At 32.4% G+C, this 24,869-nt stretch overlaps 1 protein-coding gene across 1 annotated transcript; it reads right to left on the reverse strand.

Annotated features, from left to right (window-relative positions):
- Positions 1–885: 885 nt before the first annotated feature.
- On the reverse strand, positions 886–21,295 carry LOC124359780 (TGF-beta-activated kinase 1 and MAP3K7-binding protein 1-like). The gene is made up of 8 exons (XM_046812803.1): positions 21,030–21,295; positions 16,688–16,925; positions 14,565–14,697; positions 13,681–13,915; positions 13,431–13,587; positions 11,947–12,049; positions 6,580–6,853; positions 886–3,524 (listed from the first exon to the last, which is right to left on the reverse strand). Exons 1-8 carry the CDS (start codon positions 21,109–21,111, stop codon positions 3,331–3,333), a joined length of 1,416 nt encoding a protein of 471 aa, XP_046668759.1. The 5' UTR covers positions 21,112–21,295; the 3' UTR covers positions 886–3,330.
- Between the last annotated feature and the right edge of the window lie 3,574 nt (positions 21,296–24,869).

The raw sequence follows: 24,869 nt of genomic DNA on the forward strand, positions 1-24,869 counted from the left end.
GGGTACTTATCAAGAGGCCACTATTTTTGGACAAGTTTTCCTTATTGGGGACAAAATAAACTACAGTATTAAAAAGGAGAGACTTTCTTTAAACTATTTTGGAATCAAAAAGTTATTATGACAGTCTATGAAAACAAAAACTAAAAGAACGTTTTATTATTTGAAAATGTCAGGTCATTTGTGTGTCTATCGGTTTGGCGATAGGAAGTATGACTCATCAAGTATTTTTCGATTAATATGGAAGAAGGAACTTACAATGAAGTTTATTTTGGTCCCTGATAAGGAAACTCGTCCAAAAATAATGGGCTGCGATGAAAATCTGTTGGGTAGTTATTTTACAAAAGCTTTTTTCCCAAAAGCTTACAAATATGCCAAAAACAGCCTGGCACTTTATGCATATGCCTTGGTAGAATACCTGTGGCACTCAAACGGTTAACACAAAAAAGTTTTATATTTTCTATTAATTTTATACATAATTTTGTAATATTTTATACGTTTCATATAATTTTTATTATTATAGTTTTTGTTAGTTTCTATAATTTGGTCAGTATCATTTTCACTACAATCTTGTATTTTCGAAATAATTACTTCATTTTCATTGTCAATAAATTCTAAAAATGAAATTAGGGGTTTATAAGAACTGAAATAAAATAAAAATTCTGGACTAAAATCTCGTTATATATCTTGTAAATACAGAATTTATTGTTGTTCCATATCTCATTGTACTTATGTGTTTTTCCGTTTGACATTGTTAAATTAAATTTATTTAAAAAAATCAATAAATAGTTTAGATGTTTCTTCAGTAAAATTTGTATTATAATCTGTTTTTACATAATTTATTTTTTAAGTGAATTAAAAAGCTAAGACCCTTGTAATTAAGTAAATGTTATAATTATAGTTAACAGAAAGAATAATTTTCTTCTAAGATTATATTAAAATACTGCTTTGTTAGCTAGAAAAAGATCTAATCAATTTATTTTTAATCCTCTTTTAAATACGGTCAGGATGAAACTAGTAGTTAAATATATTAACTATGCTGAAATTCAATTTAGAATTTGATGAGTTTTAAATACTGCTATTAAATGATGTAGTAAGTTAATCAATTTTACATTGGATTCATTAATAAATAAATTAGTAGTTCGTAGATTTATTCAAACCAGTAGGTCTATTTTACTATATATTTTAGTCTCTTTTTAGTCTCATGATTGTTTGAGGTTGATCATAGCTACTAATAGCAGAGTATGAATTGATTTTGTACATTTTGACAGGTTTAAATTGGAACTTAAGTAACCTAACCTGAAAATTAAATAACCAAGGAAAGTCTGCAGAAGCACGGATAGATCCAGACAATGCAACAATATGAATAAACTAACCGAACAGTTAGAAAACAAATTGTGGTAAAACACTACTAAATTAGAGGCATTTCATTATTATCATTATCATATATAGTGTTGTATGTTATTGTGATTTATATTCCCTTCTAATCTCTCCTAACAGATTTTTCATTAACGTCAACTTTTGTTAGTTCAGATCAGATGTTTATATAACGGTTTGTTTACGAATCAGTAAAGCTGTCATTCTACTTTGAAAGCATGTGGAAAACAACATGAGTGACGCGAAATGACAGTTTATTCCCATGAGAAACATACATCCATAGCCTGCCAAAAGAAGTAGTCACTTCAAAAGGTTTTATGTTTTGGAATATTATTTGTACGGAGATTGTAGGTACAGTATATATATTTTTTTAATCTGTGTCAAGAGACCTTTAAAATAAGGTACCACATGCCCCACCTTTACATTTAAAAAATTCCTAAAACAACCCCACACTCCCTAAAAATACCCGTTACAGATATTTTTGGGGGATCCAAAATAATTTTATTGAATTTTTGGCTACAAAATAGGAGAGAGCAGTTGAATGGAGTTTCTATCTTCACTTAATATACCACTACAATCAGTGGGCCAGGTAGTCTGGTTCAAACTGTATTTGGAATGCACTATGAATATAATAATTAAATTTAAAAAGTAATAGATATAAATATGTGTATAATTATATAGTATGGCTATATAAATTTGGTTTGATTTTTATCTACTATAAAAATATAACAATAGAGAAAATATAGTTAAAACCTATATAAAAGTTTCAGAAAAGTAGTATAGTTGCCACCAAAATATTTACAAACACTGAACAAATGATGCCTTTATATATGGCACATTTAAGATTGTACACTGTAGTTTAGACAAGTAATCATATACTAGTATGCATTTATACTTTTGACATTGTTTCAATACATTATATTGCATTTTTAAATAAAGAGATGTTGGGCTGGATATTTATGATCTTTCCACTTGGAGGGTTAATGTGAAAACCTCTATGGCAACTTTGTGATGCATGCATGGAAGTCTACAATACATGACACTGAAGATGTAAACACAAATTTCCTTTATATAACATATGATAGGGAGGGTGTATTTAATGTGAATGTTGAGTTTAGCTCCATTATGTTGCAACTGATGAGCAATGAGAATACCTCTTCACCTAGATTACACTATATTTTGTAGTCTAGGTGTTCCTGATATTGAAAATATGTAAAGAGTTTAAAGCTTTGTCACAAACTTTTTTATGATCTCTTCAGATGAACATGACTTCTGATTCCAGGAGTTAAGTCTGTGAGAGCGTCAGATTCCAGATGCTGCACTAAGAGGAAGGTGAACTGGTGCTAAACTCAACATTTACAAAAATCGAAAAATGCCCTCTTGTCATGCATGTTCTTGTTGGAAGACTGCTGATTTTAATGTATATAAAATACATATAACCACTATCAGAAATTGTAAGGAAAGCAGAGGCCATTCATAATGATGAGACTTAATATTCTGTTTTCAATAATTTCAAAATTTGAACAGTTGAAAATCCACCATTTTTACTGCAACTAAATTGTTTAAAATTTCTTAGTTCTTAAAATGTTATCACTATCATCTAAGTTTTCTGGTTTACACCACATCAAAATATTATTCACACAATTTAATCAATCCCACTGTAGAAGCCGCCTTGTGTTAAACTGAAACTTTCAACAACACACATCCACATAATGTAGCTATGGTGGGAGGGATTGATTCAATGTGGATGTTGAGTTTAGCTCAAGCTCACCCTCCTCTTAGTGTGGAAAGCTCAGTTGTTGCAATCATCACCACGAGCAGCAGCATTTGCATATAATGTTCGTGGACTTTGCGAGCACGAGCATGGTTTGTAAAAACCACTTTAAGGTGACTTGATGCAAAATTACATCCAATTATAAAAAGTTAAAATGTTAACTTTATAAACAACAATAATGTTCAGAATCCAAAATCGATTCCAGGTGGAAGATTTCCTTCTCTTCTTGCCTGTTCTACATTCTGGAAGAACTCAGTGAAATCCACATACGCTGGTATGCGCTCAACACGTTCCACATTCGAGTTGTCGCTGTTGTCCTCTGAGGTAGTTGTTGTGTTGGTGTTGTCTATCCCCGAGCTGGTGCTTCGAGTAGTCTCTAAAACATCAAAGTATCTCTATTCAATATTTTACTGATCATAATTTGGGCCATACAAACCAAGTTCTAAAAGAGCTTTCTATTCCAACAAATACTAAAGTGCAGAAAATAGACCTTATTGCTTAAGACTGGAGAATATGATGGACTGAATTTAGCTGACACAACAAAAATAATAATATTTATAAAATTAGTTCATTCTCATATATTAATGTAATACTCTGATGTTACTATTAAGTTCATGTTCAGAACGACTACTAATAGCTTATCTTTGCCTCATGACGTATATGAAGAAAAACCTTAACTTGCAAGATCAAAATAAATTAGGCATAACATTTTAAGTACCAAGTTTTAAATGATGCTATCATCTGCATAGACAAGTTTATTTTCCTCGCACAGAGCTGCTACACAATCAGTACACATGTACAGCATAGGGTCATGTTTCTCGCCCACCATGATCAACTTCAGCAACATCAAACAACCAAACTGCTGCTAGAATTTCCTGATTTATCACTTCAGATCATGGTTAATAAATTGAATTCCCATCCCGATCGCTATCATTCTCAGAAATGTTACACTGCTGCATGCCTATCTCACAACAACGCATCTGGATAAATCTAAAATTGATAAAACGCCCTTATTATTGTTACAGATAATTCCTGTTATACCGACCCAACAACAATCATAGTAGAAAATTAAAAAATTACAGTAACAACACGAGAAACACAACTGAAAAAACTAGAAAACAATAATGTGTTTCTAACATCCACGTAAAACTTTATTATGTGATTTCGTGATTGTTCCTTAGTCAACCATCAGTGTAGTAGCAATAAGACAGCACTACTGTGGATTTGTAGTAGTTCAAATAAACACTAATAGAGGCCAATATGTATCGTCGTGCGGCTACCAGGAGTCATGTTGCGAAGCATATATTTGACTCGTGACAACACGTGTGTGTCAGTTGAACGTGATATCATTTGTAAAGTTAACCCTTTGACGTACTCAGGATATTTCACAAGATGGAACAATATGATATACTTATGGCTGACGTTATGTGAACGTCAAACCGCATAATGTGGTTGTGAGGTGCTGTGTCAAACCATGTCAAAGGGTTAAAGTAATTGTGAGGTGTAGTTTTGCTTCACATTATACAATGTAGCTAAAACATATACTCAAGTACAACACTATTAAGTTGAGGAGAGCAGAAGTCGTTAGAAACCATAAGAACTGTGAGAAAAATTTTATTTTGACTAATTGATTTTGAATAAATTTTGTGAAGAAACATTTTATTTTTGTTATTTTAATTCATTAAAGTTTAAATTGAGAAGTGTTAAATCTAGGTTTCATTTTGTTCAATAAACTCCTTTATTTTCAACAAGTGAATTTTTACTTTAAAATAATTAATTATCACATAATAAGTATAAGTACGTATCCTGAAATATTATTTTGTATCAGAGCTTGGAGTATAAATGCAACGTGGGATCGCCTGTGTTATTACGTGCATGGCAGGATAAGGAGTTAAAATTCAATATATTCTTAGAACATGTTATTAAATGCCCAGACCAAGAAAATGGATGACTAGTTGTCCAGAAAATAAATTCCAATGTAGTGTATCTTAGAGGTGAAAGATTAAGATACTTTTTTAAACAAAAATAATCATAGAACGTTTTAGACATTCTCTTTTAATATGTAACAATGTAAATCCAACTTAATCGTACAAACAATTTGGAAATGAAAAATATAATTGAAACAAACTATTATAATGTAATCTTACCAAATAAAATGCAATAGGATCTGGTAATAATGAGGTAACAATACAAATATCGGCTTTTTGATATGTATGTGAGTGTGAGTGTTGATATGATGTAATAAAGAATACACACATTTTTTGTTTTTGTAGTAAGCTTAAAACACAATATAATTTGATGAAGTTTTGATAATATCTCCTACAGAACTTAACCCTTATAACGTCAGTATATCTTTTCACGACTTCCAGTAAACGGCACAATATTAAAAAAAAAAAAATTTTAAATGTGTAAAGTTCATTTTTATTTTTACTTTCTATAATTATGGTAAGTATAAAAAAGTAAAAATTTTAAAATTATCTTGTACGTACATATATTTATAGGACATTAAATTGTAGATATAAATAAAGTCAAAATAAAAGGCACACAAAATTTTATTAGCTAAACTATAAACATTACCAGACAATTATATAAATATAATTAAAATAAATTATATTTATAATAAATTATATGTAATAAAATTAAAAATAAATAAAAACCATATAAACAGAAAACACGACGAAGGAAACCGACTCAGCGATGGTTAGACACGCACTACCTGAAGCCAAACTGCAAACAAAAGCGCGCGCGCTGTAAGGCGTCTGTGCTGTGTGGCGGGGAGACTGTCTAGACACCGCGTCTATTGTTTCAAACAATGTAACGTGACAGCTATATTTTGACGCTTGACATAGGTCAACAACTCACACACATGGTTGACGCATACCGTTAGTGACATTGATCGGATTTAAAAGGAACTTAAATTTGCTATAGACGCAGTTTTGTGCCGATGCGCCGTACCGCGTCTTTGCTGTTTGGAGATAGTTTGTCTATGCGCCATACGGCACCTGTGACGTTATAAGGGTTAAATTATTGCAATTTGTTTGTAAAACAAGCGATAACAATAACAAATTCAAATTTCTATGTGCTAAATTTCTGTGTGTGAAAATTAGCATGCCAATGACCTTAATAAATCTCTGTAGTCAGTGGAGAATTTTTCCTGTAATAATTACAAATTATGTCAGTGTAGATGACTATCTGTCTGTAGGATATTTCAAGAATAATCTCTAGCTACATGACGAATTCCTATCATGCTATCAATAGCAAAGCCTGTTAAATGACACATAGTCTGGTGTACTCCTACGTTTTCTAATAGGTCATAACTCTCTACTGCTTAAGTTGTTGCAATACCTACATATTTAATATTATGACACCATTATGTCACCTATGTGACTTTATTGAATAAATAGGCTACATTTTTATTGACACTTCCCTACCTGGATCTGATGCTGAACTCTCACACGGGGGGATGGTCTTGATTATTGGGTTAGGGTTGAACCTGACGTTAATGGTGGGGCTGGCCAGAGCGTTAGGCAGGGGATGGTTGAAGTTGCGGACCAGCAACGTGATGTCATCTCTACCAATTTGCACCGCTGTGTTACAGTCCTGCTGACTCGCTGTGATGCCTCGCATGTATATGTCATGATGCATTCTTACCACTCGGTCTACCACAGCCTGTGCTACTCCTGTCAGAGTCGACTGCATCCGGAACTGCACAATGATCCACAAAAGATTGAAATGTTTTGGGTTTACAAAGTGGTTATCATCAGTGCTTTTACTTTCACTCAAGATAATTTTTGCAACTGTATTTAATTAGGTAAGATAAGAAAAAGAGTTTGAGTAAAGAAAGTAGAAGAACTAATATGATAATGCATATTTGAGTGATTTCCTTTCACTTTTCATTATCTTAATTAATGACTTATATATAACAACAGATTAAACATTTATGTGTAAATAATTAATTATTTTTAGCACTCTAATGCAATAAAATAGTGAATTTTTAAGTGCTGCAACACACAAGTATTAGTAACTTAATATCATGTACACGGTCTGAGGAAATTTAAGTAGAGGAACATACCTAAAAATCTCTTAAGGATTTAAATTGTTTACTTTGTAATCAATTACATTGCCCTTTCCAAGTTTGAAAACAAATTTTGATAAACTCTTATTTCTAATGCTCTTGATATATGTAAAATTTCAAACATATCTTCCCTGTGTTAGATGGAGGTTAGATACATGTGGTTCTGGTGGACTAATTCTGACTAGCTTTGGTGAACCTGCTGAAAAAATACTTTCAACTTACACGTTAAGAATTGAACTTAGATCTTTTTGCTCAGTTATTACTCTTTCCAAGTGATCATCATACCAGAGTGCAAAGAAATGTAGTGGGTGGCTCTTCTTTTCAGAAGGAGCAGAGATCTACTAGTCAGATAGATCAAGGAGAGCTGAAAAGGTGGGTCTGGTGGTCAAAAGACCAACTTCCATCTTCAGATCAACTTCTGGGCCTCTTAAGACCCTGGATCCCTTTCTGACCATTTTTAAAGCAGAAATGATTGCAATAGACCTGTGTGACTGGATCAACTTATCTAGGAAACCAAAGAGTGCTAGGATCTATATCCTATCTGACAGTCGAGCTGCACTGAAATCTCTCAAAACAGTTACACCTTTGTGTCAAAAGTGATCTAAGCCCGTAGTTACTCTGACGTGGGCACTGGGTCATGAGAGGATTGTGGAAAATTAGACAGCAGGCAGATTGGCAAGAGCTGGAGCTATGTCGCAACTCGTAGGCCCGGAACCCTTTTTTGGCTTGGCTGAGTGTCAAACTGTGAATGCAATCATGAAATGGGTAGCTGTAGACTTTTCTCTTCAGGGAAAGTTTCTCAGGTCTGAGACAAGTGAAAGCTGTCATAGACCTCCAACCAATAAGAGAGCTAAGCTATTCTTGGACTCAGTAGGCCAGACATCTAGTATTTAGACTCATTGTTTTCTAGTCTGATAACTGGACATTAACCACTTAACTACCACCTGTTTAAGATTGGTCTCTCAGAGTTGAATTTATCGCTTCTACAGGAAGTCCAAGGAGCCTGCTATACACGTGATTTATGACTCTACGTAATTGTCTTGATTAGGTGGAGAAACATGTACAGAATATTCTTAAAACCTGCAGAGATGGCATTTTTAGTTTCCACATACATAAGCGGTTTATCACTTGCCTCAAGATGACCCAGGTTGTCTAGGTTGTTACACTACATCCCTCAGTGTTACTGTGACAGTGGGTCTCTCTTTCAACATCGTATCATAGGTCTTTATCACACTAAGCGTGTAGAATCACCAAGACAGTACTCTCCTCCTTTCAGTATTACATTGTCAAGATTGGGTGTGTTCACACACAACAATGAGGACTATCAACAGTATATCTGTTTACTGACTAGCATAATAAGACATGAAAGCATAAATGCCGGAAACCTTCACAGCACTTACACTTTCAGATTGAGTGTTGATAGTGTTAAATTATTCTTTTTACTTTATTTATTTATTTAACCCGTACTTTGCCCTTACTTAACTAGCTATTGATATAAATAAATAAATGTTTGATTTACAATAATTGCTATTGAGTTTATTTGTCACATACAGGGTTTTGTGGATTATACTGCCATGGGCACATAAAAAAAATTATATCCAACATAGGAAAAATTGAGGTACATGTTAAATTTGAATTTATACAAAAATAGGTTTAAATTTTGAAAATTTTGGAATCATAAATTGGGTAGATCTTACTTGAGTTCAAATCCAGTTTTACTTTGTATGTTCCATTGACACTTATTCATCTTCCAATCATCCTTGTCAGCTTAGTGTAGATTTAATACTGGTAGTAGTAATCTTTGCAGATCTGAGAGTTCTGGTTGTCATCCAATATTCAAGTGTTCATCATCTAGTAAATGTCTTTTCTGTTCTTGGATTCAAAAATCGAGATTCACCAATTTAATACAAATAATGAAAGTATTACTATATTTAATAACTCAAATGTTTATAACACTTTGTACCCTGAGCCCAAGTATAGGTCGGGCCGCGTCGGCAGCGCCTGCTACCAGCGCCCGAGTATAGCTCGGGTCGTGTTATTTAATTGTATTATTTAGCTCAGTCATCTTATTTTTGGATTTAAACATTTTGATTATGTTCATTGGTTGTCTAAGTTCGTATTTGTTGGTTTTGAGATCCCTGGGTCACGTTTTAGTAATGAAATACGTATATTTTTCATCGTACTACAAGCGAGTCTGGACAGCTGATCGTAGGCGCCGCGGCTGATCGTCGGTACTGTCAGTTTGCTTTGTAGTGTTTCACGTTGTGTATTGTCGTGAGTCTTAGTGATGTCTTACTAAGTTTTCAACACATCGTGCCGACAAATACTGAAGCAAATATTATTATAATGTATTCTAAATATGAATTTAACTGTTTGTAAATAATCAGAACTTTAGTTTCTTACTGAATGAAGTAAAGGCAAATGCAACGCAATGTGGGGTTATCCGTGAGTTTTGTTTCGTATTTACACTCGCTTTGTTCTTTCTTCTTGACTTTCGGTTGATTTTCTTTTATATTCTTTACTTATTATTTTCGAGTTTAAATAATATGGGTGATGAAATCAAAAGTGATGCAATTCGCGATCTTTTGTTTGTTTGACTCCAAGTCGGAAAGTGACGATGATTTTGATACACACCTGGGACCAAATATTGATTTTATGAACGATCTAAACGAAAATGTGCGAGATCCTGTATTTGATTCAGACCATTGTGCTTTAAAAATTACCACACTAAGGCGAACTACCTGAACTAACAAGCTATGTAGCAAAAACTTGTTTCGTATTTTTTACATAACATTCAATATTATGTAATAATTTTATTTTGAAAATAAACTTTATACTTGTATACATTTAAAAAAAGTATGTATCTCAATCTCAATGAGTTTATAACATAATTACTGTAATAACACAGAATTTTTTAAAGCATCATAAAACCCCCAGGGAGCCACGCCGAAACATGCATTAATGGCCCAGGGTACAAAGTGTTAACTTTGATGAGAAATGCTTCTTCTCAGCCTCCTATTAAGCCATCAATCAAAAGAATAAAATTCCATTATTGTAAAGTCACCAGCTGATCTAAATTCACTTTATAACTCCAGGTGTTGTAAACTTACTTTGCATAATAATCTCCTTGATATTAAGATTTAATTGTATTCTGTGGTATTTGGTCTAAAGAATTTTTTTTTTTATCTGTGATTCAATTTTATAATAGTTTATGTATTTCTATCTTATATGTATGATCATTTGTTTTATGTTAATTTTAACTCTAAAATAGGTTGTTAGTTTTTCTTAATTTTAAAATCTATTAATTTATATATGTTTATTGTAAGTTATCAAAATTGCATGGGTGTATGTTCTTCTTCTTGTATGGATTCCTGTGTGTGTGTGTACTTATGTGGTATAAACCCCTAAGTTATTTATTAATCTTTTATAAACAAACATAAAATAATATGAACTATTAACTTTTCAAAACAAAACTGTAACAATAGCTTAACCCTTCAACGCGTTTTGCCGTACTTGGTACGTCATCACACTTTCACTTGAGATCGCGTTTTGCCGTACTGAGTACGTCATGGAGTAGTCGGTTATTTTTGTAGCTGTAACAGACAACTATCGAATGTTTTCAATGAGAAATGTATACCAATCGAAAGGAGAAGATTAATTGAGTCGATATCTTTAGAAAAAATATCTGAGAAATCAGCTGCATTCAAGACGACGTCATTGCCGTGCAGCCGATCGTTTGTCAGCTTACGTTTGTTGTTGTTTACAGTCATTGTTAGTGTGGTGGTTATGTTTTACTGACATATTTTTGTGTGTTTTATGTTCCTTTGTTTAGTTATTATTATTAGTTATGCTTATTATTAGTTTTAAAAGCTAACTATATTGTTTTGAAGAAGGAAATCCCGTTTTGACAGGAACAATTTGTTGTGTTTTATAAACATGAGTTGGGAATGGTTTGTAGGTTAGCTAGCTTTTAGGGAAATATTTTAGCGAATTTATTTTAAAACTGTAATCATTTTTGTAAAATGTTTTTAAATCAATATATTATAATATATATATATATATATATATATATATATATATATATATATATATCAATATATTATTTATAAAACACAAAATCTCTAAAAAACCGCCAGAAAAATCAATGCAGGAGGGGGTATGACCATGAAAAAAAAATAACGCGTTGAAGGGTTAATTAACATGCTGTTGATAATAGCAATGTTCCACATTGCTTAAAGGATTTTGGAAAATAATTGAAACAAAACTTCACTTCAGGATGAGAAAAACTGTTTTTAGAATAACAACAGTGGTGTTCATTCAGGTTGAAGGTGGGATATTAGGGATTTAAGGTATGTGTTTTTGTTTGTTAGTTATTTTGTGAAATGTTTAGTACTAATCTGTTATGACTAAACCACAACTAGTTAATTGATGTTGGAGAGATAAATGACTTTGTATACCAACGTTGAACTTCATTAGTTGTGAGCAATACATTAGTTAAACAGGTCATTCATAACAAGACTAAGGATAAGATATATGAGTATGGTTTGTGGTTTGTAAAAAAGGGATAAAACCACATTCAATTGTTATTTAACATCTCATCACAATTTTACATACAAAATATATTTTTTATTTAGAATTGCAAAAATTTTATAAAATTTAATTACAATTTAATCGTTTTAATTTTATTTGATATATCAATAAATTGCATTTTCAATAGTCCTACCTCATTGACGGTCAGTCGTGCAATTTCTATATTGACTTGATCTTCTAGAATTCCATATTCCTCTAAAGATTTGTAAAGACCATCTGACATCAACAGCAGGAACCTATACAAAAGGATGATTATAATTTTTAAATAACACAAAAATATTATTTGTTTTCTCAAAAAATAGGATAAATAAAAATTCATTTCTTATATTCTGGTCTCCAAGTTATAAAAACATAACCTATAACCAATTAACTTTAGCATGATTCCATCCAATAAAACAACAGCAAAAAAGAAATGTATTTTTAGGTGTTATTTCTCACACATGATAACTATATCACTGTTAGAGAAACAAAAATGTATAATACTCAGTAACTTCAACAAATGATTAAATATCATTTTATTATTATTATTTGTGACAGTAAATTTTAGTTCCAACAGGTTGAAAACAGGATCTTTGATTCTTTTTTAGTTTTAAAATTTATCTGTAGCTATTAATAAGTAATACCGACTCTCGTAGTGAGTGCCACTGCTAGTTTTTAGATATCAACCAATCGAAAGTAGGCACCCAGCAGGGATCATTTCTGGTTGGTTTATACCTTCCGGTTGAACCTACCACTGGGCACAGCAAAAACCAATGTGTCACTTAAATCTAAGCAACCTTATGGATGTCCAGGAGCGGCACATCACTAACCGCAAATGTCTGGGGTAATTCGATAGGTCTAGTCTACTCGGGAGATGACTGTTGGAGTTGGTGGGGTTGATTTGTTTCTTAAGTATCAGAGGTTCTTGCTAGCCTCAACAAGGGTGCCACTCCCTGCCTGCTTTGACTGGAGGGGCTGGTTCAGAGCTGGCCTCCCCTTCTTCCAGGGGGACATGACTAAGATTAGTGCCCTAATTCTTCCTCATCGATCTCAATAGGAGGCGGCCATACCCCCAACCCTACCTCCTGAATATCCTGTCAAACCAGAAGCAGCGCTAAGTTTTTTATAGGACTAAATGTAATTTATAAGCTTCTTGTCCTAAAAGAAAAAACTGAAAGCAAGTTATAATTGTGGTTTGCCTTATCCGAAATAGGCTTGGTTTCATCAGCTTCGGATTAACGCATGCCTAGTGTAACTGGTACTGCTGGGTGTTAATTGGCAATAAAAACATTAACATTAACTATAGTAAATAGTTGAAGGAAACACTCTTATGACATATTTTTCAATACTATTCAGTTTGTTGTGTGTGGAAATTGAAATGCTGTAAGTAGACATAGTAACAGGTGGAGGATAAAAGGTTCTGATATGAATGGCAAAAATTTAGGCAGATGGATATACGCAGTGCAGTAACAGTTGTGGAACTAACTACTCTCAAACTACACAAGACAACAATGTAACTTATATTGTGAATGCAACTTTGATATTAGCTTAACACTAGTAGTAATGTATATATTGTACCCTTCGTTAGAACTATTATTCTCGGATAATCTGAGTTTCTACTGTATTATTTATGATTACCTGCAAGACTGATCAAGCTCTATACCCCCACTGATCTCTGGCTCAGCTATAATAGGCTCAGATGTTGCACAGGCCAACTCTTCAAAGTCCTTGTACTCTCCCTTCACCAAGTAGTTGCCCAAACATCTTGTGTTGTCCTGATTCCCCAGCCGTGAGCCTGTTACAATGTAAGCAACGTTCACAGTTTAGACATGCAAATGTCAAATTTATAGAATAGTTTTGAGAAACACATTACAGAAAAAAGATTCACCTTGAGTAAGTTTTTCTAGGCCAAGATTGTAGAGGCGGAGCAGCTCATCTTCGTTGCTAAGGTCATGGTCGGAGCTGAGCTGGAGCACTTTCATGACTCCGTTCTCGTCTGTACGGCAGAGTAGTGCTCGACTGTCACCAACGTTGGCCACGAATAAACGGTTATTGCGAATTAGTGCAATTACAGCTGTCGTCCCACTTGATAACTCTCCATTCAGCCTCTTCAGCTTATCTACCTTCAGCACCAGTTTTGAGTTAATACAATGTAATTTATAATCATCAGATTTGTATAATCAGTACTTTTCAAAATAAGTAATTGACTCCACATCACCTGAAAAAAACTGAACTAAATAACATTATTCTAAATAAAAAAAAAACTTATATGGAAAAAATATAAAAATGTAAAGAAATTATATCCAAGCAGTCTTAGTTATTTTATAAGAGCATTGCAAAACTCACTTAACAATAAATGACTTACTTTGTTGTAACTAACAGACAACTGGCAAAATAAAATAACCGAGTTGCTACACCATACTTATGTTTTAATAAATCATGCATGTACTACAGTATAAAAAGTAAAGAGGAATTATATTATATTACAAAACCAATGTTGTAACCATTTTGGAATAAAATAAGTAGTTATTCATAAAAGTAGTTTTATATCCCATAACAAATACTTTGTGTGTCTCCATAAAAAAATCTGGATACAGGTTTGACTATATATATACTCTAATTTATGAAATTTTACTTTGTAATTGTAATTTCCTTGTGTTTTTTTGGTATTGCAAATTTATATATATATATATATATATATAAATTTATATATATGTATATATATATATATATAAAAGAAAAAATGTTGTGCAGAATAATCTATTTACTTACTAAGTGAGGATACTTTTGATAAGCTTCATATGAAGTTAATCCTTCTGGTATCTCGCACTTCACACACGTTCGCTCCGCTAGTTTGTCACCAATAGTGAGGAAATAACTCTTTTCCACAGCAATAAAAGCTTGTCTGGAATAACAAAATTAGTAAGTACATTGAAATTTAAACTATTTCAATTCATGTGCCATTATAATTAATATTTAGCTGAGCGTTAGCAAAGCACATCAGTCATGGAGCTGGAAAAATTTCTAAATCCTACAATAAGGAAGGATTATATTATATTACAATTCAACAATGTAATGCTATAATCAGCTGATCTGAGCAGATAAAATTAAAACAGCTGATTGATGTGGCTCACGAACAGAGAGAGTTGATACGGAACTTTTATTATTTAAACACTCCTATGAAACTTAACTCAATGAACATAAAATGTTAATCAACCACGTTACAAGATATCGTGAACAAAGATTAAATCTGCATGGCAAGATATCATAAGATTAAATCTTTGTACTTTTAATTTTGCATGAAACTTTACTGTTACATATATAAGAATGAGGCCTATGATAGTGAATGTTCAACCATGGAATTTGACTGAGCGTCATTGAAGAATATCTCTCATTAGGCTGACACTATTTCTCTTTTTTTTGTTCCAGGGAGATGTAAAAATGTCTTTTCTGTATGATGCCTGTCTGTAGAATATCTTGAGAATGAACTGAACTATAGACTTAATAGTAGATAATTTTGCATGCAGCCTCAGCGAAGCCTGTTATGCAACACATGGTGTGGTGTACTCCTAATACCATAATAGGTACCATAAACGTACTGACCGAAAAGTATTATGTAATAATAGCAAATACCCACACATTCCAATATTCTGTGTATTTCATTGAATAGCTCCCATGATTTTAGTAACACTTGAACTATTTTAGGCCAACTCCAAAGTCAAATTTCATATTGAAAACACTTGTGGTGAAATACGATAGAGACTATGATATTTAAAAAATGGAATTAGTCATATACCACGCATTAGGTATGTACCCATTTTTCAATGTTCATTATTAAGAGGCTGTGTTCAGAAAATACAGACGAGAAGAATTGGTGCTTGGTATTATAAGTAAGCATAGTTTCTCTGTGAATTTGTTTGTAACTGAAGTAGATGTAAGAGGATTTATAAATGAAGTTAGTGCATAATTTTCTGAAAAATAATCTAGGAAAGATAAAATATTTTTTATAAGAATTGCTATAGGTTGTCTGACTAAGTAGACATCAATGAGAAAAGGGTGAGGGTAGCATTGAAGCCTCACAAAACTAACTTAAACTCTCCAATTGCAGGTCATAAATCCGGACAACCTAAACCCTCTGATGAAAAGAGTTTCTTAACTATATTTTCATTATGGGCCCATCACTTGGTGATAATATTTTGACCTCTATATGACATTATAAATACAAATCTATACGTGCAATACTTATTTAACCCTTTGACTGTTGTAGACAAGTATACTAACAAGCAGACGACTTGCTATCATCATTACTGTCGAGTTTTCTCGCACCACACTATTGGCAAAGTCACGTGAGCTATTTTACGATGCCATTCAGCTGATGTGTATTCTAATTGGTTAAGATTTAAAGTAAGGTCTTGTGTGGTGAGGGATGGTAGGAGGGGAAGGAGCACATGTTCCATGTTTTTCAGTATACCATGAACTAAAAACTTCTAGGATTGTATACTACAATTATCCTATATTAAAACAACCATGGATAAAATTGTCTTAATTATAACCCAATTAAAATAGGCCAATACACTTTCAAAGATTTTTTGAGGGGAAATAATATACGTGAGAGAATAATGAACAATAGCAACAAAATAGTTAAATACACATAAATGGTTACCAAAATTGACTGAAACAATCAAGGCGTTACGCTGTCTGAGCGATTTTGGCTAAAATAAACTCAGCGCAACTGGCTCGGCTGGCTGCACAATCTCCAGCGGTTAAAGGTTAATCAAAATCAATACCCTAGTGCTACCTGTCAGCCTCCACTTCACTTATAGAGGTTGTCTACGAAACAAGCTCATTATGTATTCAAGAATATAATGTAAATAAATGTAAGACAGGAATCTTACCTCAAGACATCTCTTATTTCCTCATCAGTTTGCTTGTCACTGAGCTGTCCAAATGTTATTTCAACTGGCATTGTTTGTGAAGCAAATGATGCAGTCTGAATGCCCTCATGACCATCAAATACGCCATATAAATAGGTGTTGTCATCTAGTTGCCAATGAAAACTGGTATCTTCAAATGGGTGCTCTTCTAGCCTGTGTCCATCTTCACGGTATATCTGATTAGTAGAGTAGCCAATTCCTGTAATAATTGTTAGATGATTAAGTTCTAACAATAACAAACAATATTCATTATTTCACAAACATGATATAGATTTTACGTAAGGACAAAACCTACTTAATAAGTTTTATGAAACATTACAGACAAAAATCTGGGTGCTTGAAAACCTTCTACAATTTAGTAAATAAATTAACAAAATATTAAATAGGGACGGTATGTGGTGTTCTGATATATTGTGGATCAATTTCAATCATCTATTTATAGAGAACTAGCTACAAGTATTTATAGAATAACTATTAATAGCTGAATCAATATAATTAAGTTGATATCAAGAATGAAACTTGAAGTAATAATTATCAAAAGTACAATCAACACTGTTTTGATCATTTGGCCTTTCTTTGTGCCCACACATGTTTCATACCTTCCAGATGAGCTTTCTTTCTTTCGTTGAACCAAGTTCTTCTCATTCTTTTCCATACGTCTTTGCGTAATGTGTATTTTAAATTGTAATGTCTGTTACAACTTCCGCTTTTAGGTCTTATTACTTCTAAGTTTATAATTTTGTATATTACTAATGGCTGGATCTAGTATGTATGTATGAATTAGTTTCCTATTTTATAACTTGTTCCATCTATTTAAAACTAAAGTCTCAACCCATAAAGACTTTGATGTTTAATTACAGCATTAGTGTCTAAACTTTTCGTTCTTTGAGAGTGATATTTACTATAAATGTTGTGATAGCCTAATTATGGTTGTTATCTTTAGGCCGAGCCTTATTTACAAAATTTCCAAACAAAGACTCTATTAAACTTTTAAAAAGTTATTATTATTGAACAACTTTTTATTTTTTGGTATTTTGTGTTTATATGTTTGTTATATGTTATATTTTGTATGTTTTTAGACTTTTGGAGCTGATATGAAGCCAGCTGTACTCTGTTTTTTCTGTTATACATATAACCTTTTGAGTATAGAAAACTTTTCTCACAGCAGACAAAACAGCTTCTTTTCTTCAAAATCATACTTAATCTAAGATTTTATTATATGTCTACAACCTTATTGGATGAACATTAGCAAAGTTAATTACTTGAGGGGCTGGACAAATTTAATTTCTACCTGTATATCTGCTTTTCTGTCTGTTTTCCACTGGATTTCTCAAGAACGAATTAAGCTATAGACATGATACTTTGAATTTAACTTCATTCCTACATAGGCATGTCTCTCTATGTGATTTGGCTGAATATTCATTTCGCCTAATAATAGTATAAGAATAAACTGAACTTCAAACATAAATTTTGAACTAAAGCTTTATTTTTATATATGTAACATTGAAATCAATAATGTGCATGTCATTCATGGGATTTAGAGAAGATTTTTACATTAGTCTTATGGGTGACAATGATGACGAGAAAATCATAGAATTAAACTGTGCATATTCATTTGACATTTTAACATATATCATAGTAATACATATCATGAAGTTACTTCGTTAGGCTGAACTTTCATTGCATTCTATCAGATCCTTTGATACTTCAACAATATATGCCAGTTTTTGTACAGAAAAGATAGAGTTCAATGATGGTGCATGTCCCTCCATTGAATTTTGCTGAACATGACATTTTGTATATTTTACTACATATTAATAAAGCTTCTGGCAAAATTTCTCTTCTGTTTATCTATCAGCCATAGGCAAGTAAATTGAGCTATGGACATGCATTTTTGAATCTACTTTCATTTCTATAAACACAAGACCGTGTTTGATGATTGTCATGTTCTTCTATGGGATTTGGCTGAGCATTTGCATAGCCTACTATTCATAAGATATCCCAAGATAAATTTCATATGTAGATTCTCAATTTTGCATAAAACTTATTTCTATATAGACAGGAATGAGTTCTACATGATGTATACTATAGAAATACTATAGTATACATCCATGGGATTCGGCTAAGTGTTATTAAGTCTATCAGTCAAAAGGGTGGCTTAATTTCACTAGGAGCTACAAACAATTTCTGTTCTGTCTGACTGTCCGTCTGCAAGACATTTCAAGAAGAAATGAGCTATAGATTTTAATATTTGCATTTAGCAACTTCAGCGAAACCTCAATAGGTACTTCTTTGTTTGAAGGTTATTTTTGACGATGGAAGGATTGTGAAGGAAACAGGATTTTTCCGGACATTTGCCATCGCTCAGTGCAACAAGAAATCAGTAACAACACTATGTTTCGAGATCTGCAATCTGATCTCTTCTTCAGGTAAAGAACTAACCTAATACATAATTACAAACTAGGTTAAAATAAACAAATCTTACCAAAGCGTTGTGGCACGCCTTAGTCAGGAATCACAACCTACATGTTGTTTGTCATATTCACTAACTCTATAAACATGCACTTAATAAAAAACTATACAAAACACTAATCATTAAAACTGAACTACGGAATACAGGTCACAATACGTCTTCACTCGTCTACTAATCACCTACTGACCAGAGGGTCTAGCCAATGGTGATCGTCACGGCTGGCTAAAACAAGATGGCGCAAATAAAAGGGAAAGTGGACAGGAATGGGCCCTTTCGTTATTATTGGTTCATGCGAGATGAACTTCTTAAAACCATATTGTGACTCCGCATTGGTTTATTGCAAATATCTGATCCATTTGATACTTTTGGTTTTCTCTTTAGTTAATCTTTTAGAATTGGCAACCAAAGCGGCCCTAATCTCGACTGATGGTTGACTGATTGGTTGGTCTGCCAATTTAATGTATGTTGCCTCAATTAATTTCCTTTTGAAGAAATGTGGTTCCCGATGTATTATGTTGGCTTCATCCCAATTCATATGATGGTCTTCGGACCAACAATGGTGTGCAATTTTTGACTTTTCTATGAATATATTTAAATCAAGTAAAATTGTAGTGAGTACAAGTCATGTATTCAAATTACAAAGATATCACCTAAGTATTTAAACCACTTTAGGGGTTTGACCGTTTGGATATTAATAAAGTCCTACTCAAAAAGTCCCATAAAAAGGCTAACATGTTTAAAACTCTATGTCAATCTAAAAACAATAAAATTTCCGAATTGTTCATTTGAACGCAACCATAATATCATACAACACCCACTGCACATACTACTCACAGGTAAAACCTCTTCAATACTTGTAAAGGGTAATTCCATTGTTCTATGTAGAATTTTCTAAGAACCAAACTGAAGAAAACGCGAATACAAAATAACTAATGGTGACAACAAAACACAAAGAACAATGTGATTATTTTGAAATGTACTATGAAGCAAATATGATCCAATCTCGAAACGGATAAAATTAATTTAATAACGAGGTGTGCAATATAAGACGCGCATTGGTAGAAAATGTTGAAAAAGAGGAAAAAGACCAAGAGCACATTAAAAAAAGTTACAAAAATGTCTAGAAAGAGGAACAAGATCAAAACAATGTCAGCATAGAGGTAGAATCTGATGAGAAAGGTCAATCAATCTTTACTATAGAGGTAGAACCTGTAGCAAACATGCTCTGACCTCCAAAATTTCTTGTACCTTTTTTGCCTGAATGTTGGTATCGCAATTATCCCCTCCACCAATGCCTAACCCTCCTTAGCTTGTTATCTTCCCCACCCAAAAACACCAATTCCCCTCAGTCTTCTAGATTGATGGACTATTTGATCTATTTGATATATAACCTACAATTCAAACATGTTATCAGTTACTGTGCAATTATAGATCGCCACCTTTAACATTCTTTCTGGAAATGAAAACATACCATTTTAAGAAATTTATAAAAGTGGTTCGATATCCTTATAGCTAACGTGGATAAAGTAAATTAGAACCAAATTAAAACCGTAAACTTGTTAACTTTAAAACAGTTATACTATAGCACAAGTCATATGATTGCAAGCCTGGCCTTTAGGCTTTATTACTCATTATTAATGTAAGTAAACTAAAAGTATGAAAATGAATCCCTGTGTTATCACATAAAACCAATCTTATATACTCATATATATTTTAAACAATATATGTCAGGTCTAAGTGCAACAACAGTTTATTTGCCTCAACCCAGGCTTCCAATGATATGTGTCACAATTATTAAGTACCCTAACTAAAATAATTGTAAATGTTTACCTGATAGTCTGCAAACTGGTAAAGCATCTGTCCAACTATTACTGTCCTGACAAGTTCTAGGCAATTCAGCTCTAGTAGGCATAACTTACTTAGGATAGTTGAAATATATTAACACTATAATTTATTTAGCAAATTCTAAACAGCAGCCTATGCTTTCGTGTATCAACAAAGGAGACTGTTACTTTGAGTTACAGGCTAATGTTATTCTCATTCAAACAACAACAGAACAATCAGACAGAATCAGACGAATTCTACCCTACTTTCTTTCAGAGACTTTGGCAGGGCATCAGCTGTTTTATGTTTTTCCACCTACAAAGGTTATATATAGCCAATTCAAGTTCAATAAAAGAGTGATACAAAATAATATTTTGTGTTATAAAATACGTTGTTTCCTACAAATGATTTTTTACTCTTTATTCTTTTGTGCAAATACTTTTTGCATGCATTGTTAAAATGGTGAACACTTCGTACGAAAATGAATTTGCCCCTTATGAATAACTAGCAATTACCCGCGCAATTCGTAGGCTTTTCACGTGTAGGGCACTTCTGGTTTTAGTGAATTATATTTCCCATGCCAACGTCGAGTTTGCCTTTTTGCCACGATAAAAAATATTTATCTAAAAGTGTATGTTTATGGTCATCGTATTTTATTCTGGTCTTATATTTTGTTCTATAGTTGATTCTGCCTTGTTTCCTCATTTTATATATATGAGAGGTTCGGCAAGTGAGAGATCCGGTTTCGAGTCCCGGTGGAGCAAGAACTTTTTGCGATTAAATGTTTATTGAAATTATATTAAATACATTGAATAAATTGTATATTGTATATATATATATATATATATATATATACTGTATGCAGAAAATAAATGCTCAGAGGCTTCTTTAAACAATAGAAGAAAAAGACTTCATATAAATCCTTTAATATTTCGACTTTTATGTCGTTTTCAAAAAGGTACAAAAAGTGTATATAATGTAAGAATTAAAAGTAAACATATGAATTTTTATAATCAGCTGAAATATTCTATTCTGACTTATACTGTAATTTATAAACTCCTTGGTATATTATAATAAAAAGGGATTTATATTAAAATTAAAATTTAGATTAATAACAGCATAAAATTAAATTAAATATTAACAATTTTGTAGTTTTGTAGTTGTACATTCATAAAAAATTAACAAAATTTTAATAAAATTAATAAATTTAAATATAGACAATACATTGTTTTAGATTTGCTAGATTAATTTAGACTATTTTAACAGATAATTTCTTATTTAATCCAAAAGGTAATTTTGACTTAGTGACAAATTGATATGCTTGTTCTAAATTTTCTAATTGAATTTTTGAAGAATCTTCTGGTACTTTACAAATCCCTTTTAATCTGTAACAATTATTAAATATTTCGTTATGAGCCAATGCATGTTGCGAAACCAATTTGTCGTCTTGTCTGTTGGATGAAGACCGATGGTTATTCATCCTAATATGTAAGGGATTTGTCGTTAAACCAATATAGTCCTTGGGACAAAATTTGCAAGACAACTGATAGATTACATTTTTCGATTTACAGTTAATGTTATTTGAAATTTGGTATGTTTTATTAGTTGTGCTACTTGTAAAAGTGTTAGAAGGATTTAGAATTTTGCATGTAGCACAACGCTTGTCTTCGCAAGAATGACAACCTAAAAACTTTTGATCAATATATATATACACACACACACACACACACACACACACACACACACACACACACACACACACACACACACACACACACACACACACACACACATACATATACACAGAAAAACAGGACAGTATATTTACGTATTCTTTTTCTATGACATTCTTGACACTTCTGAGATAATAGGTAGTTATTAAAACAACTGCTTGGGTATTTATGATAAATGTGTTTAGGTATTGTACGTTTACTACTAAATTTATTTGGGAATGTATAAATTAGGCTTGTATGATTATCCCAATATACTAGACATATACAGTGAATCTGAGTTTGGTTTGCTAGCTCGTTACTTCGGATTGTAGTCTCAAATGAGTATGACTTCTTGGATCATATTAAACCGTCCTTCTATTTTCTCTCTCAATCATTGCACAATACCAAATAAGTCAATAATAAGTAGCTTACATGAACACTTTCAAAAGTTTTCACTAAACTAGGTTTGATAGAAAAGTTAAAATAATACTATGACGAACTACATAGTTTAAATTACTCTCTGGCACCACCTATGTTGAGATGTTTGGTTCAAAACAGTAATTAATTACAGAATGATTTGAAATAAACAGCTTCTAACAAGGGTAAGAAATGTAATATTTCAATAATTTTTTTCTATTCTGAATATTATCATATTTTTAAACGGGAAATTACAATGCCAAAGGGAGGAACTGTATAATTGTAGAGATATTTATAAACCTATAAATTATTACACTAATTAAACTTCAGTTGCGTGGTGAAAGAGTAATTGTGTTAAATTTCAACTGTAACATTTTTGTGATGTAAGTATCTCAAGTTCCAACTTTACAAGTGACCTCAATTTATCATTTTATCGTACAGTAACGGCTTTTTAAGACCGCATTGATCTATATTAAATATACTTTCACATTGCTTTACTTAGTTTGACATAGTACCACATAAGCTTAAAACGTAACATTAAAAAAACTTGTATTTTTTACAATCTAACTATTATAGCTATTTTTTTTTTTAAACTGAATATGGAAAGGCCGCTATTTTAATCAATACATGAGGCGTTCAGAGGCCAATCTGACTAACTCCATTTTTTTTAATTTTCGGGTTTTAACAGGGTTGGAATTGTCAATTGAATAATTTTCAGTGGGCAAAATGACTAACTCCACAGTTCAATGGTTTGCCGCTAGAATGCGCTATCTACTCTGCCAACTGAATATTTTACTGGTTGTTTCAGTGGCCAAAGTGATTAACTCCATGTTTCCATGACAGTTGTTGTTTATTGTTGAACTGCTTGTGTAAAAGGTTATGTTTGTGCAATATGACGGTGTTTTACACCTTTACAATGTTTGTTTATGTTGTATGATTATATTATAAGCTTATTTCAATAAGGAAAAAGCCTACAATGAGTGAGCTCAGTAGTGAAAGTGACATTTTTGGTGACAACAAGGACTCGGATCCAGACTTTATACCATGTTCAGATTTAGACAGTACAAAACTTAATAATACTTCATTTCGGTTAAGTCGAAGCCTAAAAAGTTCAAGTACAGACTCTAATGAGGTTCACCAGTCAAATGATGGGTTATTCGAGGAAATCAGTGAATCTGTATTTTTAAATGTTGAGGTTAGGCCTAGCCCTGTAGCTGTTAGAGGGCGTAAACGTAAAAGAAACCCTATTAGTTGAAAGAGGACAAAACACAATAAAAAGAGACTTTCTGGTAAAGAGTATAAAACTAGATCAGGGCATACAATTGCTGAAAAAGTCTTTAATGACAAACAGTGTAAGTGTGCAAGAAAATGCAATGACAAAATATCACCAGAGGACAGGGAAACTCTTTTCAAGTCATTTTACAGTTTAGGTAATCAGACCCAACAAAACATATTTATCCACGGTTGTGTGAAATCAAATAGTATTATCAGACGTCGACCTACCAATCAGTCTAAGCCACCAAAAAGCCATAGTTTTTCGTTTTTTGTCAGAGTCAAGAACGTCGACATTCGGGTTTGTAAAACATACTTTAGACAAACCTTTCAAGTGTCTGATGGCCGAATTCATAATTGTTGTGTTAAGAATGAAATAAACTGTGTTGTAGATGGAAGAGGAAATTCAACTCCAGGAAATAAAGTTGACATTTCCGATGTTGTT

Source organism: Homalodisca vitripennis, chromosome 4 (assembly GCF_021130785.1).
Source record: "Homalodisca vitripennis isolate AUS2020 chromosome 4, UT_GWSS_2.1, whole genome shotgun sequence".
Classification (NCBI taxonomy): domain Eukaryota; kingdom Metazoa; phylum Arthropoda; class Insecta; order Hemiptera; family Cicadellidae; genus Homalodisca; species Homalodisca vitripennis.